We start from the raw sequence: 21,049 nt of genomic DNA, 5'->3' as shown, positions 1-21,049 counted from the left end.
GTATAAAGAGTGTTGGTCCAAGGACGCTGCCTTGAGGAACGCCACTCTTGACAGGAACAGGATTTGATAAAGCATTGCCAATTTTGACCACTTGTTGTCTGTTAGACAGAAAAGCAGATATCCATTTGTGGAGGGGTCCTGAGATGCCATAGGATGTTAGTTTTAGGAGAAGTTTATCATGTACTACTGAGTCAAAAGCTTTGCAGAAGTCTATGTAGTCTATGTGGAAGTTCCAAAAAATCACTGTTGGACTGAGTTAATATAAACCTGAAAAAGGGAATTCTGAGAAATCTAAAGAATAAAAATCCATATAGTATAAAATATGGAAAAATACATGGATATTATAGAAAGATTATTTCTCACTGGTTCAAGGTTGACTCAGCCTTCCATCCTTCCGAGGTCGGTAAAATGAGGACCCAGATTGTTGAGGGCAATATTATGCTGACTCTGTAAACTGGCTTAGAGAGGGGTTTAAAGCACTGTGAAGTGGTATATAAGTCTGGGTGCTATTGCTATTGCTATTTATAGGAAGATATGGAAATGTTTAATATATTATGTTATTATAAACTAAGTCCAGGTACATTTTTTTCTTACTGTATCACTACAGTGGAATGGGACAACTTGGTGTGGCCATTTCTCCTTAGCCTACTCGCCATGGCCTACTGGCCCAGTCGTGGCAGGACAACTCTCCGTGGCCAATTCACCGCGGGACAACTTACTGCAGGACAATTTAACAATTCAATTTAATGAGAGAGAATTATAGTTGATGGTTGGGAAATAAATTTTAAATATATAAAAGAATGGAAAATCCAGCAGATGAAATGTGAAAGATAGTATGGTTTATAAGTGAAAATGATTGAAATTAAGATGTAAAAGGGAATAAAATTGAAATGTTAGTAAATCATGTACGCTATTGGAAGAAAATAATAAGTATTGAATTGTGAACAAAAACTCTAAGAAAATAAGAGGTGGAAAGTTGCATCAATTGATTGTATGATATAAATGGAATAAGATGAAAACAATGTTAATAACTAAAATATAGGAGGGGAGGTTTGAGAAATATGCATAATAAGTGAGAAAATCGGGGTCGTCTAGACACCAGAAATATTGATATGAAAACAAATACAGCAATGGAAAGAGATAAGGAGAGAGATGGAAAGGGAGAAGGAGGGAGAGAGAAAGAAGAAAGGGAAGAGGAGAGGAGGAAAGGTAGGGGAAATAAGAGTAGGAGAGAAGGTTAGATAGGGAGGAAGTAGGATGGAGGGGGAGAAAGGAAGGGGAAGTAGAGAAGGAGTAGGAGAGAAGAAAGTAGGTAGAATGAAAGGAGGGAGGGAAAGGAGTGAGGGGAGAAGAAAGGATTGCTGTGAAAAGGAAAAGATGAAATAGAAGAAAGGCAACCCCGAATATATTTGAATATATTAGGATAAAAATTGAAATAGTTAAAAAAAAAGAATGAAAGAGAATGAACACGAATAAAAACGGAGAAATTAGAACTTGAGGGCGAACGAAGATGTGACTTAATAAAATGAGCAAGGAAATATTAGGAAATGAATAAAAACTATGAAAAAAGAATATTCTGGCAAAAACCGTAACTAAGTAAAATATATTTGAATATATTGAATTGTATAAGATACGATATGGCCAATACTCTGTTCATAAATCATGTATGTGTGTAGGGGGGAAACTAAAAAAATCAATAAAAACTTGTTTCTAAAAAAAACCCCAATTCAAATTAAGTATTTAAAGTAATAAAAAAAATTTAAAAAAATTTATCATTCACATTTCATTTTGTTCCTCCTTTTGCACCCTTTCTTCAATTATTCTATTCCAAAATTTATTTGATTTAGTATAACTCATGTCCTGTGGAAAGTTGTCCCATAGCAAGTTAGCTATGGTAAGTTGGCTGCAATGAGTTGGCTGTGGTGAGTTGGCCGTGTTGAGTTGTCCTAGATTCCACTACAGCATGGGTTTCACCTACTATTTTTGGTAAATGCTTTCTTTTCTTTCTTCTTGAAATCTTGCAATATTTCAAGTGAGAACACACGAGATCTGGTGAATTTTCATTATTATTATGGTTCACTACACAGTCAGCCATTTCTTGAGATTGGATTTGGCACTTTTATCCACCTATTGAGTCTTTTCCAAGGACTTGGGGGAGACAGATGTTGTTGTTTAATAGTGTTAAAGATATCATCACAGGATGTAAGCTGTTCCAAGTAAGGCAGCCTTTTGCAATTGACTGATGGTGATTTTGTCAATGTCAATAATGTTCAAGTCGTGCTTCAAATGTTTTAAGACTGCACATAAAGCATGAAATACTATTGGTAGTGTCTTGCCTTTCTTTTGCCACAGTCATTCCACTTCTATTTACATGTCTTTCTATTTTGTAATTTTCTCGCTTACTTTCTCTTTTCTCTTATCCCCAGGTATTGCAACATCCACCATCCAGATTTACTTGTCTTTCTTTTCAACAATTGTTAAGTCTGGGGTATTATATGACAAGTGCTTGGCTGTTTGAATATTTAATTCTCAGAGCACTTTAGTTTCTTCATATTTTATTATTTTGTCTGTTTTGTGGTCCCACCAGTTCTTGTTTGCAGGCAAGTGGTATTTCTTGCAGATGTTTGAATGCAACACTGATACTGCTTTGTCATGCTGTTATTTGTAATCAGTCTGCAATATTACATATATAATTATTATAATTATATTGCTATTATCTATTGTACACAAACTCCTTGCTTTCCTCTAATGAAGCCCAAATCTAAAGGATACCACCCAAAATTTAAAAATAACTGAAACAGTATATTTCTAAAATGTACCACTAATATAATTCATATCTTAAATTACTTACGGACTGGCTCTCTGTAACATATTTCTCCTAGTTTTCCAGCTAAAAATCAAGAAAAAAGATTAAAATGTTTATTTTTTTACAAGAAGTTCTATCTTCAAAATAGAAAGTGGGGGCAGTTATTTTGCCCCAAGGACAGTCTGCCTTGGTAGGAAACTTGTTGACCCTATCTGGAAAGTTGATTTTTCTCTTGTTTCTGCTCTTGTTTTGCCATGCATCCCAATATTTTTCAGCTTTTGGGTGTAAACAAGCTTTTTCTTCAATTTCAGCTACAATCTAAGTCTGTTAGAGAAGTAAAACAGACTATGAAGCCAATTTTTATTATTTGAGCAAGCTTTGTAAACCCTGTTGAAAGAAGTTGTTCAAACTGATAGTCTTTCTTTTTGTTGCTCAAATTTCTGATTTAATAGAAACAGAAGCAATGGCATCCAGTTTTAGAAAGCTTCCTAGGAAACAATGTGCACACTATACATAATGAAAATGTAGAGGAAAACATTCGCTGAATGGGAGCAAAATACTTTTTATTACTCCAGGAGCTATGATGTTGAGAGGATACTATAATTTTAAGTGCTTTTTTAAAAAAAAAGTTAAAAAAATATTTTATGGCTATCTGGAGAGAGTTTTCAAAAGTTTATGGTCGGGTTTTTTATTTCATTATGTGTATCCTGCCTTTATTATTTTTATAAATAAATTAAGGCGGAGAACATATGCACTTTCTTGTTCCTACTTTCCCCACAAAAACAAGCTTTCAGTGCTCTGAAGCCAATGGAAGCAAAGGTGATTATAGATTGCCCTCAAACACATTTGTGTGAGATTGGGGAGTGGAAATAACGTACAAACTGTGCCAGGTTGAAGTGTCCTCTCCCTCATAAAGACAAGAACACATTGTTTATCTTGTACTCATATACAGATGCCAGCATCTGGGATGAGCAAGAGAAAATTGTAGAGAAAGGAAATTTAAAGTTGCAATCCCCTCTTCATTACCTAGCAGCCAGCAAACAGGGTCAGTTGGTGATTCAGAAAGGAAGTATTTTTCTTCTGGATTCCCAGCTTCTTTACTGTATGCTGGAAAGGCAGAGCTTTTTTCTCAGTACTGGTAGCCATTGTTTACTGATTGCAATTGGGACAGGTACTTAGGTCCTGAGGTGATATAGTTGCTAAATGAAAAATGACCACCACCATGCTTACAAATTTATACAGGACAACGCAAAGTAGCTCATTGTAATGGCAAACACAGAACTGAGAAAGAGAAAGAGAGAGACAGATGCTATAAAAGTCATAAATGCAGGCATCAGGCCTTACAAATGGCAGAATGTGGGGGAGCTTTTAATGACCACCTAGATGTTGTTCTATACATTGTGACGCTAACATAAGCTTGGGAATTAAACATATTAATTAAAAATTAAACATATTTTTCTTACAGTACATATAAGATGTACATATCTCTACACATCCCTCTTGAGGAAGGATTTCCTCAAGTACATAAAAACCTGAGATTATATAAAATGTCTTATTTTTCAGTGGTCTGATTTTGCCTCTCACTCAGGTAATATTCTATACAATAAGAATACTATATAGACAATCTCACACTTATCTGGCAGTATCTGACAGTATTCTTGAAAAAGATAATAAATAGCATAGGACCGCTTTGTAGATTCTATTATGATTTCACTGTCTGCCCAGACAGGACTAACAGTCCAAATAACAATCTGTTGGAACAACAGGATATACCCCTCTAAAGTTACAGATCACCTCATAAGAGAGATAAGAGAGAGAAAGGGCAAGAACCTTGCTTCACATAACCCACCCATCCAACTGCCAAGAATATTTGAAAAGATTTTCTTCTTGCTGCTGTCCTCCATCTCAGTGAATGAGAGATAGTTGAAGTGGCGTGTGAGGCGTGGTGTAACTGCATTTCGTCCTCCTCCTGGTGGTCCCATGGCACCAATAAAGTTAATATCCACTAATTTCTTAAAGGTACCTGAAAATGAGCAAAACATGCCCAAGAATAATGAAACATTAACATTAAAACACAGACACCAGCAGACAGGTTTAGAAGTATACCAGTGCAGATTTAAAACTGACCTGCCTGTTCTGAAAAACAAACAGTGTTTTGTACAGAAATTAGACACAGAACTTGTATCTTACCAATTTGTTTCCTATCGTACCAGCCTTTGTGATCCATCCACTGCCGAAGAAGCTCAATGGGTGGCTGGGCACCATAGGTCTCTAAGGCTGGCATGTTCATATCATCAATGAAAAAAATGAAATACCGACCAAGCGGGGGGCCAAAAACTCCCTTACGCCTGCATTTTACAAGACAAAAATAAAAATTACTGGGTGGAATACATGATACGTGATAATCCTTTTTGGAGATTGATTTAATAAATATATATTGATATCTATTACATATATACCATATTTAATATATATCGTATTAAATATTATTTAATAAACTGCCAATAATATGGTTTAATATATTTTTAATATATTCTTGGCAGTATACATAAGGTATAATAAGGCAAAAAAAAAATTTAAACATTCATTGTATGGTTAAAATTAAACAACTAACAATCATAAAACCCTCCAATAAATGAACTAAACAACAAAAACGAAACTAAAAGGGTAAATGATGATGTGGCGTATGACCTTATGAGAAGATTCTCCAACAGAATTCAATTTCCTGAAGTCCAACAAAGGGGGGACTAGCCTGATCTCTAATGGGAGGTTATGCTCTGAGCTGCCATGGGTCTGCAGAATTACTGGTATATACACCCAGTGCCAACAGTAAGAATTTATTGTAAGTGAAAAGTGATTTATTGCTCAGATACTTCACACATCTTAGAAGAGTTCTTAGTACATAATTTCTGCAGTTCTCCCACATTTCTTAACAACACAACGCCCCTCAGTAGGGTAGGTGTAAGTTATATTCACAATTTCACAGTACAAATGTACTCATAAACAATTAATGTCATATATGATGTTGTTTGAGTGTGCATCCATATTCATGTGTTTTTACCACTATGTGATTTGATTAAAAAACAATTCTGAACAGTAAGAAATAATATTATAAATTCAGTGATAATTATTGATACAATGGGTAGGCATTCCAGGGACTGTAATTCTCCAAATATTTTTTTGCCATATTATTAACTCCAAGGTTTATTTTTGCCACAGATCACAGGAGAAGTCATTCCTTAACATTTTGCTTCTTGCTTCAAGCTTTTAAATTATAGGTAGATCTCCACTTACAACCATTTGTTTAGTGACTGAAGTTACAACAGCACTAAAAAAACAAAACAACTTATGACCATTTTTCACACGTATGACCATTGCAGCATTCCTATGGTGACGTGACCAACATTTGACCGCTTGGCAACTGATATGTGTTTATGATGGGTGCAGTGTCCTGATCGTATTTTGTGACCCTCTGATAAGCAAAGGCAATGTGACAGCCAGATTCATTTAACGGCCATGTTACTAACTTAACAATCCCAGCAACTCACTTAACAACTATGGAAAGAGGCAATAAAATAAGATAAAAGTCACTTAACACCTGTCTTGCTTAGCAATGGAAATGTTGGACTTAATTGTGATTATAAATTGCAGACTACCTGTAAGCATTTTAGCAGTTTTGGAAAGCAAAGTCAACTAATATATGTAAAAACAAATAAATTAAACAGGAAGAAAATTAGAGAATTGTTTTAAGACAGTGTACCTTTTATCCAGCTTGCTGTCAATGAGATCTTGGGTTTGGTTGGCTGAGGTTCGAGCCGAGAACATCAGAAAATGGCTGATATATTCTAATGGGAGGTTCTTCAGAAGCTTGTCGGCTATAGTGAGTGTTTTTCCAGTTCCCGTGGGACCAATACAAAGAACCTATATAAGGAAAAGAAAATTGTAATTTTGTATTCATTGGTACACTTGCCAAATATACATTTTTCCCCAAATGATGCTTAATTATAACTTTTTGCCCATTAAAAGTCAGATAAAACTTGGAAAGATTAAATAACTTTTAGATTACAATGCCAGTCACAAATGCAAGAATAATACACTAACATTAGTCATGTTTCTGGCTACTTGATAAAAGTGCTCCCAATAGTCTAATTGTGCAACAGAATGCTTGCATTGGTATAATACTAGATTGTACCTATATGAAAACTACAACACATACATACCGGTTTGTGATTAGTCAGTAACATTTCTAAGAGGTACGCCATTTGGACAGTGTTCATTGTAGGTACAATAATATCACAATAGCTGGTATCAGGTGCCATTTTAAATTCTGTAGAAGAACTCATCCAATTCTGCCAGCACACCTAAGAGAGATGGAGGTATTGATGAAAAAGAGAGATAATATGGTTTAAACCAGGAGTCTCCAACCTTGGTCCCTTTAAGACTTGTGGATTTCAACTCCCAGAGTCCCTCAGCCAGCAAAGCTGGCTGAGGAACTCTGGGAGTTGAATTCCATAAGTCTTAAAGGGACCAATGTTAGAGACCCCTGGTTTAAATTATCCTGTATCTGATATAGAAATGGACTTGTAAGTTATTGCCTTTCTAGCTACAGTGGTATGAATACTTAAGATGGTATTGTGCCATTGGAAAAATGATTGGTCCTCATCAGATTAATATTAGTCACAATAAGCCCAATTGAAAGTGGATGCTGTACTGACTCTTCCCTAAATACTGCTTCATCCAAACTGAGGATTTCTTGTCAAAAAAGATTTGGATTTGAGGGGCGGGGAAATAAAATTTAGATTGGACATGGAAATGGGGATGGATATATGAGTGACTTTACGTTAAAAACGATCCTCCTTCCAGTCTACTTTGAAAATGATATCATGACAAGATATATTTTGAAGAGAAATGCCATCTGGAGCACTGTTTTTGATGCCATTAGCACCATTTGCACAGCTCAATCAAAGGGACAGGAAGAGATGCTCCTAACAGAGTAAGTTTCTGAGGCTCCACCTCCACTTCCCCTGAAACAAGCAAACAATCAACAACAAAATCATGATATCCTTCCCATGAACTATCAGAATTACTCCTTCAATTTTATACCCACACATACGAATGCAGGTGCGCAGATACCACTTGGTATCTATCAACACTTCCTCCTACATTGGTGAAATCTTATGAAGTGTGTGATTAAACCAAACAAAAGAAAACTGAAGGAATTAGGGAGATATGCACATGGACTGAAATATATTATTAGCAGTAATGAATGGAGGGTATTTCTTAATAGCTATTTTATAATTGGCAAGCCATGGCTTGCAGGCTGGCTCCAGCTAACAGCCTCTCTCTCTCTCTCTCTCTCTCTCGTTTTTTCAGCCCCTAGAAAAGGTTGTAGTGTTAAAACTATGTAGTCAACTGCTGAATAATGGTAGTATGATTTCTGGCTAATTTCTTTATTAGAAAGAATAACAATACAAGATGAAAACAGCACTTAATGCTATATAAGTCTCTTAATGCTCTTAAAATTCTCTCACTGTTTTTAAAATATTTTTTCATTGATGCGATATATAATTTTTTCATTGATTACACACACACACACACACACACACACACACACACACACACACACAGGTCTTTGGTTATTCGGGTTTTCTCCCGCGTAAAATTGGAAGTGTCTTGGCGACATTTCGACGAAGTCTCATCCGTCATCTTCAGGCTGGTGTTTACAGCTTCATGCTCCTAGAAGCACGAAGCTGTAAACACCAGCCTGAAGATGACGGATGAGACTTCATTGAAACGTCGCCAAGACACTTCCAATTTTATGCGGGAGAAAACCCAAATAACCAAAGACCTACATATAAACACCCGCGAAAACCTCAGAAAACACACACACACACACACACACACACATATATACATACATACATACATATACTGTATGTATGTATGTATGTATGTATGTATGTATATAATTTGCAAAAGAGCATGGTTCATGTGAATCCTGGTTGATATTTATGTCCATTTGCCTTTACAAAATATATCCAGAAGTCATAAGGTTCCGATCTGCCATTAAATTTCTTGTTCTATAAAATCCTGTATCTTCCCATTCATGTAGCACTAGCTTTCTGGAATGTGATGTCCGAGATCCAGGTGATTCCCATCTTGATAGCATTCTAGAAGGAAGGCTTTAAAAACCTGCCTTTTCTTCCAGGTTTGGCTAGGGTGATTGGAGAACCTTGTTAGATACATGATAGATTGTGTGGACCAGATCTGTCATCAGTTTATTGCTATACTTTTATCTGGACTGAATATTTGTTGTTCTGTTTTTATTCTGAAAATGACCATGAGTCAGTGGAATCCGATGATGTCTAAGTCAAACAAACAAATAGATACACAAACAAATAAAATCTCTGACAAACAGCCCCTTCTTCCTATCCTTCAGGAAATTAACGAAAACCTGGTTGTTTTACCAAATCATGGGAGCTTGTTGGCTGGTACTATTCATTCTAAGGATGAATTGATTTTATTTATCTGAGTATGTCTCATTTTTTTAATTGCAAGTACATATGGGGAAATTGTCTATTGGTCAGATTAGAGCAGCCTACAAGTCTGGAAAGGAAGGAAGGGAGTCAGGAAGGCTGTGGGGCTTGACAATACTCTCAGCAGGGAACTACAGACTTAACAGATGCAGCCCTTTAACACATTAGTGAAAAGTTGCTAAGACATTCTCAGGGTGTTTTATAAATTCTAGTATTATTTATGGTTTTTTACAGTTATTTGTCCTAGTATTTGTCCTTGTCTATAGTATTTAGACTATGCATTGTAAAATTAATTGTAATTATATAGGATACTTTTGTGTTTTAATACCTTCTCTCTGTAATTTTACCCTAATAATTTCATCTTTACCTTATTTTATTCTTTCAAGAATTTAACTTGATTTCTAATTTAACGTAATTATTACTTCTATACTGGTCTTGACTCTGTCCCTCAAAAGAGGGACAAAAATGTGTGTGTTGAAATAACACAGTAGCACCAGGATGCTGTACCATATTCCATGCACTTGAGTCAGGAGTGCTGAGGCACTCACGAGTTGAAAGGATTAGCCGGTGACATCACCGTTGCCCTGGGGATGCCCAGTTGGGGCTCCTTTCATGTCTCCAGCAGGAGCTGGAGTGAAGGACAAGAGCTCAACCCCATGCCATGGCAGCTCTTGAACATGGGCTCGCTAACCTACTGTCCAGCATTTTAGTATAAATGCTATGTTATTTTAAATATAATAAAGTCCAGATTTCTTTGAAGCAATGTGTATTGTTTATGAATATAATTAAACCTTTCACTAGTATGGTAGTAAATGTATTTTAAAAATTAATTTAACAAGGCAATAGGCCAATATAATTATGTGAAGAGTCTTTGACTTGAGAATGAAAAATTGAATTTATTTCAAAAAAATTTGCCCCTAGGAATATGGTATTATGTAAAAAATACAGATCATTTTCCTATTAGCATAGCATCTTTTAAAGTCATTAAGTCAATATTGTACCAAAATAACAGTAAAAATGATAGATTTCTATTATTTCACTTATGACAGGATAAGACTCACTTTAAGAGTCGCTTTATGGTGAGATAGGTGGCAAACAAATTAAATAAGTGAATAAATAAATGAATAAATAAATAAATAAAGAGATAGCCATTTTTTCCTTTTACAATGTTTCCTGTAAGACTATTTGTCCTAAAGTTGGGAACTTCCTATACATGTGACCAAAGAGGGCACTTCAACATGGGTGTTCCAAAGGTGCTTTTTCAAGAGGCAATTGGACTTTGAAAGTCCAGAAAGTCCAGTTGCCTCTTGAAAAAGCACCTTTAGGACAACCATGACTAGGACGATTGAGAATCTCCACAGACACTTCCTAATGGGGTTTTTGTATTAGTCAAGCATCATATCAAAACTTTTGTGATCTTATACTGTCATATGTGCTTGGCAGATGTGTCTATTTATTCCCAGCTCAGCTGCAATGTATCACAAATCACAAATTTGAAATGCCGAGGCTTATCCATGGGCCATTTCTTCACCATCAGTGGCCTTTGCTTTACCCCTGTTCTTGATTTCTGGTCTTAACCTAGCCTTCCCCTTCTAACAGAGTCTAGCCACCACAGCATTATGCTGAGATACTACTATTTCATTGATTAGCAACCAGTCAAAATGGTGCATTGCTAATCAAATGCATATAAAATATACCAAAAATGTAGATGGGTGATGACATTGTTTGAATGATGTACAGTTGCACTCTTCTGTTGAAGGGGACTTTGATTGATTCATGGTCTTGTTTGAGTTTGGAAGTTGATGGTAGTGTATTAGTTCATTGTTTGTCTTTAAACTCCTTTTAAGAGCCGGGGAGTGAAAATGGTATTGATATGTAACTGTCTGGAGTCTCTAATCTTGACTCTGAGGTCTGATAGCCTTTAGTTATGCTCAGGGTAGGTTTTTACAATGAAGTTGAATAACAATTTACTTGTTCTGACATTTATTGCTGGTACTGAAGTTGGATTTTTTAGTTGTGACTTGGCACAAATGGCTTATTTTAAAGGGCATTCCTTTTATTAGTTAAAGCCATTTGCATTTGTTTTGATACTTTCACTTGTAGACCCAGCTTTTTCCAGCTTCCTCTGTCTGACTTAGACACCTGCACCAACATACACATATGGTTAAATAATATCCAAGCACCTTTTCCCAAGGTAACATTCCAGCTCTATGAGAAGATGAGGACCAGTGAGTCTCAGCTCAAAGTAGGCAGTTATATAAACAATCAGCAACCATTCAGCTTCAAAGTTCTGAAGCATCACAGCAAGAATCCATTAATTCCTGAGGCAGGGATTTGTATCTTTGTGCGTTAAAGAGGCACTAAGACATACAGATAGTACGGTAGCAGTGGAAATCTAACTATTTGTTAATATTTACAGATTCCTCACATCCTGGTCATAAACTGTTTCAATTCCTACCCTCAAAACGACGCTATAGAGCACTGCACACCAGAACAAGTAGACACAAGAACAGTTTTTCCCCGAACGCCATCACTCTGCTAAACAAATAATTCCCTCAACACTGTCAAACCATTTACTAAATCTGCACTATTAATCTTCTCATCATTCCCATCACCCATCTCCTTCCACTTACGATTGTAACTTTGTTGCTTGTATCCTTACGATTTATAATTGATTATTTCCTGATTGCTTAATTGTAGCCTATGACTATCATTAAGTGTTGTATCATTAAGTGTTAAATTTGTATCCTATGACTATCATTAAGTATTGTGTTATACCTTGATGAAGGTATCTTTTCTTTTATGTACACTGAGAGCATATGCACCAAGACAAATTCCTTGTGTGTCCAATCACATTGGCCAATAAAAAATTCTATTCTATTCTATTCTATTCTATTCTATTCTATTCTATTCTATTCTATTCTATTCTATTCTAGAAAATCCATATCAAAGCTGATTCTTAACAGGGCCTTCAAAATTTGGAAAAATGGCATATTACCCTGAAATGTTCTTTCTCTACAAATATTCAGGCTAGGCATTTATAGTTCATTATTGTATCACTTTCCATAACCATTTAAAACAACAATACACATAAAAATATGCTGGTTAAGTTTATGGAAATGGATGAAGACTATTGCTTAACATAGTGTAAGCCGCCCTGAGTCTTCGGAGAAGGGCGGGATATAAATTCAAATTTTAAAAAAATGGAAATATATGCATTATGCAATTTTATCTACTGGTATTACAAAGTTAAATTTTCTGATTGTATGGTCAAAATGGTAGGGTGAGAAAATTATTTTTGGACTCCAGCAGATAAACTGCTCTGTGAAGCTATGAAAACATTCAATTGATTTTTTTGAATGATTTGAAACATGGCCACAGTGTTAAAAATTCCATACTCTTGATTTGAGAGTGATGATTGAACCTCTGAAGAATTAATCTCAAAAAGTATAATATTATATGATTATGAATAAAGTTAGAGCAATAATTTACACATGCCTGGATAGATCAGATTATTTGGTCTTTGGGCACTAGAATCTGTAAATGACTTGGAAAAATATATATGTATATATTCAATCAAGTAACGATCATATCTTCAAGTATGATAGCTTGAGTAAAGAACAAACTTGCTTTGTAAGCTTTTGTTGTAAAGGAAGAAAATATTCATATTTTACTCACAATATTAATGTGAATAAATTATCTCCTGTGTAGATCATGGATATAAATCAAATATATATTTTAAAAATGTATTACTGTATATTGAATGAACTAGTTTCAAAAAAGGGGAAAAGGAGGATCCAGGAAACTACAGGCCAATCAGACTGAGACTGATTCTAGAGCAGAAAACACATTGAATAAACCCGAGAGAATCTTGAAATTACAGTGAAGTAATTAACAGAAATCAGCATGGATTTTTCAAGGACAGATCTTGCCAAACTACTCTTATGTCAATGTCTGCTAAGTTACCGGTAACTTTCTTAATAGATGTTCAGATTGTTGTAAATGAAATATAATATAATTTGATAAAGAGAACTGCAGCTTATTCTTTTCAATAAAATTTGTTAGTGGAAAAAGGTGCTACCAAACTTTTTCTGAGTTTTGGCTACCATAGACTAATATGGCTCTCTTGCTACATGACTGCAGTGAAGGATTTAAGTACCCTATGCAATGCTGATTACAAACTTGTTAAATGGAGTCCTTGCTTTATTACTGCAGTTGGGATCAGCAACATGAGCATTAAGCAAAACATCACATGACTGTGATGGGCTTACAACTTTATTTCTGCCATGGTCATTAAGTGAAACATCCATGGTCATTCAGCAAGACATCAGGTGACTGAAACTTGCAGTGTTGGTGCCAGTTTCTCCATTGATTCTGCTTGACAAATCTATTAAGGGTTACCAGAGATAGCAACGTATCTATTTTAACATTGAGCAAATAAACCAATTTTATTGTCCTTCCTTTTACTCTGAACAATCTTGATCTTTAGTTCTTTCAAACAATGCTCTAAAACTTGATTTCTTTTCATTTTTTAATCCTTTCTCAAAAAATTCTTCAAAGCTTTAATATGCCTGTTTTGTAAATCCAATATAAGAAAATTATTCAGGTCACTCTCTTGATTTGTTATTTGTATATCCCTTTTAATTATTAAGAGATGTCAGTTTCTTTTGTATGATGTGTAGCATCTTTTTCCATATCATTCTTGTAGCCTGTCATTTTTTAAATTCACTTTCAGATAAGTCACAATCTTGTCAAGTAAAACTTGTTCCTCTTTCATAAAATCTTTTAAACATAGTCTATCTATATAGGCAGATACTCTTAAAATTAACTTTTGAGGGGGCGTGGCCATGACCGTGGTGGGGTAAGGACCTTTCCTTCACTTCACAGGGCTTAATAATGAAGATTTATGAGGATTAATGCTGTTTGGAATGCACCGTTATGGATGAAAGTTAATAAATCATGAAGTGGAAGTGTTAATAGCCCAGCAGACTGAATTTAAAACTGGTAGGTCATCTGAAACTGCTTGAATTAAGGAGTTTTTACTGCGTGGGATGACCGAACTGGCAGATACAATGAGTTTGGAATAAACTGCTGTCTTTTGCTTTCCTTATTATAATTATCGTGTTCTGTGTTAAATGCTGAGGCTAAGGAATATCAAAGACTGAATTTGCTAATGAGAAGAATTTTAATTGAAGAGATCGATCTTTTGTGCTGGACTGACTGGCTGACTGGCTGAAGAAGCTTTTATTAGGTGGATAATTTTTTTAATTATTTTTCTTTTGAGAGGAAATTAATAGCTTGTTTATATTACAGAAAACAAAAAGGACTTTGTTTTGAAGTTCAAGCTGGTTTGTTTTTTTTTTCTCTGCCGACGTGGAGAAAAATGGCGCTGATTAAGCTGTGAGGTAATTGTGTTTCTTTGTGGAGTGAATATGACTCATAAGTTACTGATAAGCTACTAACGAGTGCAAATAAGCCGTTCGCTTCAATTAAAGATTGTCGTCCCTTGATCTTCATCAAGACCCTCTGTAAAATTGGTTTGACTGCTGTCCTTTGATCTTCACTAAGACTCTTTGAAAAATTGGAATCCCAGTTTGAGAAATTTTTTGGTTTTTTTTTTTTCAAAATGACTCAACAACTTTCAGAAACGCAGCAAATTGCTGCAGCTTTAAATAAAATTGGGGAAAAAATAGCAGCACTATCAGAGCGTATAGATAATTTGACATTTAAACTGACATCCGAAGTGCAAAATTTAAAGCAAGATATGAATGATAACTTTGCTAAACAAAAAGAGGAAATGACAATGATTAAAGATGAAATGGAGCAGCTGCATGTGCATGAGGCAAAAGTAGATCGGCAAATTGGCAAAATATTTTATAAAAATGAGCAGCAAGATAAGAGAATTTGTCTTTTGGAAGAAGAGATGAGGAAATATAATTTTGTTATTAGAGGAATCTCGGAAGAAAGGGAAGATAAATTGAAACAGCGGGTTTTGAAATGGATTAATGATTTGGATACGCAACTTACGGTCACAATAGCAGACCTGGCAAGCGTTTTTAGAATTGGATATAGAAGGCAAAATGGTTCTAACAGGAATGTGCTTGTCAGGTTCGCAAATCTTGGTGATAAGTTGGAAGTTATGGCCAAGTTAAGAGAGTTGGGAGATGCTTTGAAGTTTGAAGGGAAGACTATTCAAGTCTTCCCGGATATATCAAGAGAAGAAAGGGCATGGAGATTTTTTTTAAAACCAATTACAAAAGTTTTGAGAGATAATGGAATTAAATACAATTGAGGCCACCACAACAATTGAAATTTTTTATAAAGGAAGGATGCGTACAATCACCCCAGATATAGATGCATTATTATATTTACGGGAGCTTGGACTGATTGAGATGGAGGATTTAATGGAGATAAAAGATCAAATGCTTCAGATGGGTGGAACATACGTGGAAACATCAATCTCAGAAGAAGAAAAAGGGGCTATTGGAGGGCAAGACTCTAAAGGGTTAAAGAGGAAAGAAATATCACCTGTGTTGGTTGAACAGAAGAAGAGTCGTGAGGATACAGTAGGAGAAGAAGCAGATAAGAGTCTTGGAAAATATGAAGCTGAATGCGGGTCATCGCTATCTTTTTTTTTGAGTGATGAATTTAAATAGACAGCCCGAAAGAAGTGCCCCGGGCATTGGCACGTCCCCTCTCCCCCATTCTCTTTATAGAGGCGAAACCGATGAGGATGTGGGGGAAGAAGATTGTTTGTATTTTATTGTTGTTTTGTTTTTGTTTTTTTTTTTTTCTCTGCCGACGTGGAGAAAAAATGGCGCTGATTAAGCTGTGAGGTAATTGTGTTTCTTTGTGGAGTGAATATGACTCATAAGTTACTGATAAGCTACTAACGAGTGCAAATAAGCCGTTTCGCTTCAATTAAAAGATTGTCGTCCCTTGATCTTCATCAAGACCCTCTGTAAAATTGGTTTGACTGCTGTCCTTTGATCTTCACTAAGACTCTTTGAAAAATTGGAATCCCAGTTTGAGAAATTTTTTGGTTTTTTTTTTTTTTCAAAATGACTCAACAACTTTCAGAAACGCAGCAAATTGCTGCAGCTTTAAATAAAATTGGGGAAAAAATAGCAGCACTATCAGAGCGTATAGATAATTTGACATTTAAACTGACATCCGAAGTGCAAAATTTAAAGCAAGATATGAATGATAACTTTGCTAAACAAAAAGAGGAAATGACAATGATTAAAGATGAAATGGAGCAGCTGCATGTGCATGAGGCAAAAGTAGATCGGCAAATTGGCAAAATATTTTATAAAAATGAGCAGCAAGATAAGAGAATTTGTCTTTTGGAAGAAGAGATGAGGAAATATAATTTTGTTATTAGAGGAATCTCGGAAGAAAGGGAAGATAAATTGAAACAGCGGGTTTTGAAATGGATTAATGATTTGGATACGCAACTTACGTTCACAATAGCAGACCTGGCAAGCGTTTTTAGAATTGGATATAGAAGGCAAAATGGTTCTAACAGGAATGTGCTTGTCAGGTTCGCAAATCTTGGTGATAAGTTGGAAGTTATGGCCAAGTTAAGAGAGTTGGGAGATGCTTTGAAGTTTGAAGGGAAGACTATTCAAGTCTTCCCGGATATATCAAGAGAAGAAAGGGCATGGAGATTTTTTTTAAAACCAATTACAAAAGTTTTGAGAGATAATGGAATTAAATACAATTGAGGCCACCACAACAATTGAAATTTTTTATAAAGGAAGGATGCGTACAATCACCCCAGATATAGATGCATTATTATATTTACGGGAGCTTGGACTGATTGAGATGGAGGATTTAATGGAGATAAAAGATCAAATGCTTCAGATGGGTGGAACATACGTGGAAACATCAATCTCAGAAGAAGAAAAAGGGGCTATTGGAGGGCAAGACTCTAAAGGGTTAAAGAGGAAAGAAATATCACCTGTGTTGGTTGAACAGAAGAAGAGTCGTGAGGATACAGTAGGAGAAGAAGCAGATAAGAGTCTTGGAAAATATGAAGCTGAATGCGGGTCATCGCTATCTTTTTTGAGTGATGAATTTAAATAGACAGCCCGAAAGAAGTGCCCGGGCATTGGCACGTCCCTCTCCCCATTCTCTTTATAGAGGCGAAACCGATGAGGATGTGGGGAAGAAGATTGTTTGTATTTTATTGTTGTTTTGTTTTTGTTTTTTTCTGTTTTCTTATTGTTGTTTATATGGTAGTTTAATGTCGGGTGGTGGGGGCACAGAAAGGAAGATGCGGGATAGGATTAAAAATTTATATTTTAAATGGGAGTTATAAAATAATGTCATGGAATGTGAAGGGTACAGGAATCAGATTAAAGAAGAAGATTGGAGCTTAAGATTAAAAGGATTTACCAGACATTTTATTTTTACAAGAAACCCATCAGAAATCTGAAGATTCAAATAGAATGTATATAAAAGGTATGCAAATATATGAAAAGCATTTGGAACTTCAAAAGCTAGAGGAGTTGCAACACTGATATCAGATAGGGTGTACTTTGAAAACATAAGGTAATTTTGGATGAAGATGGAAGATATGTAATAATTGTTGGAAATCTTAATGAGGAAAAAGTGACACTTGTTAATTTATATTTACCGAATGAAAACAAAGAGAATTTCTTGAAAAATAACAAAAATTTTGGAGAATGAAAGTGTAGGAAAGTAATTGTGGCTGGGGATTTTAATTTAATCAGAGATAAAATAGACAGTACTAATCCCACCCGCTGTGGAGGAGCAAATAAAATGGGGGTTTTAAATATGTGGATGCTTCAAACGGCGTGGTTGATGTGTGGAGAGAGGTTAAAGGAATTGAGAGAGTATACACTTTTTTCTAAGATATATAATACATATTCTAGAATTGATTATATTTTTCTTTCTAAAGATTTGTTGAATAATGTGGATAAGGTAGATGTGGAATTTTAAAGATTCTGATCATGCAGAAGTTATGGTGGACTTAGATTTTAATTTTGAGAAAAAGAAGCTATTGGAGATATGACGAGAAATTGTATAAAATGAAAAGGATAAAAATGGATACTTAAAAATTGGAGGAAAGTTGGAGATTAAATGATAACGGGAGGTTAAATTTGAAATTGTTTGGGATGCGATGAAAGCGGTGTTTAGAGGAGAGTATCAAATTATCAAGTAGGAAATATAAAAATTATAAAATTAAAATGGAAAGAGATAAAATAAGATTAAAGAATTGGAAAATCAATTTTGCTTACTAAAGAAAAAAATTCTTCAGGAGCTTAATATGTTAAGAAATAAAATGATAGAAGAAGATACAGAGTTAGTAAAAAGAAATTTGAGATTTTAAATAGGAATTTTTGAATTTAGTAATAGAAATTCTAAATTATTGGCAAAGATGGCGAAAGATAAAAGAGAGAAGAGAGAAATTGGAGTTTTGATAGATGATAGAGGTATAAGATGTTATAAAATTAGAGAAATGTGAAGTGGTTAGAAACTTTTTCAGAATCTATATTCAAAGAAACCAATTAATCGGGAAAATTGCAAAGCTATTTAGAAAAGTATGTGGTGAAAATTGATCAAACATATAAGGAATTGATGGAAGAAGATATAACACAAGATGAGATTAATGGAATAATACAAAATTAAAATTAGGAAAGCTCCAGGTGAGGATGGATTACCTGTTGAGTTTTATAAAGAATTTAAAGAATTAATAATACCAAGACTGCAAAAATTATTCAATGGAATATTACATGGTGGGGAAGTACCTTCGTCATGGAATAGAACGGTGATATCCCTAATTCCTAAACCAGATAAAGATTTAGAAAGGATTGAGTCCTATCGGCCCATTTCTTTAATTAATCAGGATGCAAAGATATTTACTGCTATTATAAGTAATAGATTAAATAGATTTATAGATAGATATATAAGTTATAATCAAGTAGGCTTTGTGAAGGGTAGATACATGAGTGATATTGTTAGAAGAGTATTAAATATTATAGATGTAGCTGAATATAATGGTGATAAAATTGGTATAGTATCATTGGATATTTTAAAGCTTTTGATTCTGTACAATGGGAAACAATTAAAGTAATTGTGGAGGCTTTAGGCTTTGGTAATAAGTTTATACATGTTATTTCAAAATTGTACCAAAAGAGCAGTGCAAGAGTGAAGGTGAATGGAATATTAACTGAAGAGATAAAATTAGAAGCTGGTACGAGACAAGGATGTCCCCTGTCCCCAACATTATTTTTATTGGCTATGGAAATATTGACAAAAATGATAGAAAAAGATGAAGAATTAGAAGGATATAAGGGTATAAGATAAATTTGTATGGATGATACTTTAATTATTTTGAAAATGTAGAGAAAGATTTGAAAAGATATATAAGCATTTGATAGAATTTGAAGAAATGACAGGATTGAAAGTAAATTGGTCAAAGTCAGAATTATTGATGGATAGTAATGGTAATGAGTCTGAGAATATGCAAGAGCAATTTGGGATAAGGATTAAAACACATTGAAATATTTGGGTATAGTGCTTTCACTTAAGGTTAAAGAATTGAAAAAACTTAATTATGATGTGGTGATTAACGAAATTGAGAAGAAGATAGATAAATATAAAATTTTAAAGTTGTCTTGGTTTGGTAGAATTGCAATGTGTAAGATGATGTTGCTGCCCAAGTTCAACTTTTTATTCGAGATGCTACCACTAAATCTGACAGAGAAAGATATTGAAGGATATCAGAAAAAACTGGATAAATTTTGCAATGGTGGCAAAAGACCCAGATTAGTGAAGAAAATGTGGTATCAAAATCAAAAGGAAGGTGGATTAGGAATCCCCAAATTATTTAATTATTACTGTGCGTATGGTATCCGGATAGTGGTAAAAATACTTAAAGGTGAAGATAATTATTGGAGAGATTTAGAGTTAAGGGATATAGAGAAATTTGGATCAAGGTGGTTTTAGATAAAGCAAATTTAAAATGTGTAAGTAGAAGTTATTGGTTAAAGGGATTAAGTAAAAATGTGGAACAAATTTGTTAAAATTTTAATTCGGATATAATCTTTTGGGGAGACAACTGAATTTGGCCGATTAAAAATAATATAAAACGTAATGAAGTGATTAAAGAGGAAAATATAGAAATTATTAAAGATTGGATAAAAGTTATGGAAATGAAAGGAGGAATAAAGAAATTATTGAAAAATTAGGGTTAAGTTGGTTTGAAAAATACAGATAGAAAATGGACAAAAAACTAAAGGAAAATTATTCGATAAATAGATGTGAAACTGAATTTGAATATTTAGTATCTCGGATTATGAAAGATGAAATTGGGCTAAAGGGACTCGTTAGTAGGGTTTATAAGATTATAAATTCTGATGAAAAATTACAAAGAGTGATGAGGACAAATTGGGAAAAAGATCTTAATATTGAAATACCAGAATCAGATTGGAATGTGAATTGGAAGAGTAGAATTATGAGAACTTTATCTATAAGGATTAGAGAGCACAATTATAAAGTTGTTTGAAATGGTATTTGACTCCAGTAAGATTGTCACAAATGGATAAAAACTAGTAAAAATGTTGGAGATGTGAGATGGAATTGGGGACTTATGAACATATGTGGTATAATTGTGATAAGGTTAAAAGTTTTGGCAACAATTGGAGAAAATGATATTTGAAATGATGGGGAAAGTAAT

The 21,049-nt window shown here is 34.5% G+C and overlaps 1 protein-coding gene across 1 annotated transcript in view; it reads right to left on the bottom strand.

The window, feature by feature from the left end:
• DNAH1 (dynein axonemal heavy chain 1) overlaps nucleotides 1–21,049 on the bottom strand; it is a 215,173-nt gene that overhangs the window by 63,496 nt on the left and 130,628 nt on the right. Inside the window, exons 42-46 of the mRNA XM_058167174.1 lie at nucleotides 7,027–7,167; nucleotides 6,567–6,727; nucleotides 4,997–5,154; nucleotides 4,656–4,829; nucleotides 2,852–2,890 (exon numbers count right to left, since the gene is read on the bottom strand). Coding sequence (XP_058023157.1) covers nucleotides 2,852–2,890; nucleotides 4,656–4,829; nucleotides 4,997–5,154; nucleotides 6,567–6,727; nucleotides 7,027–7,167 — 673 coding nt within the window. The remainder of the gene's footprint in view (nucleotides 1–2,851; nucleotides 2,891–4,655; nucleotides 4,830–4,996; nucleotides 5,155–6,566; nucleotides 6,728–7,026; nucleotides 7,168–21,049) is intronic.

Source organism: Ahaetulla prasina, chromosome 2 (assembly GCF_028640845.1).
Source record: "Ahaetulla prasina isolate Xishuangbanna chromosome 2, ASM2864084v1, whole genome shotgun sequence".
NCBI lineage: Eukaryota > Metazoa > Chordata > Lepidosauria > Squamata > Colubridae > Ahaetulla > Ahaetulla prasina.
Note: the sequence above shows the minus strand (reverse complement) of the source record. Positions and strands in the feature narration are given on the sequence as shown.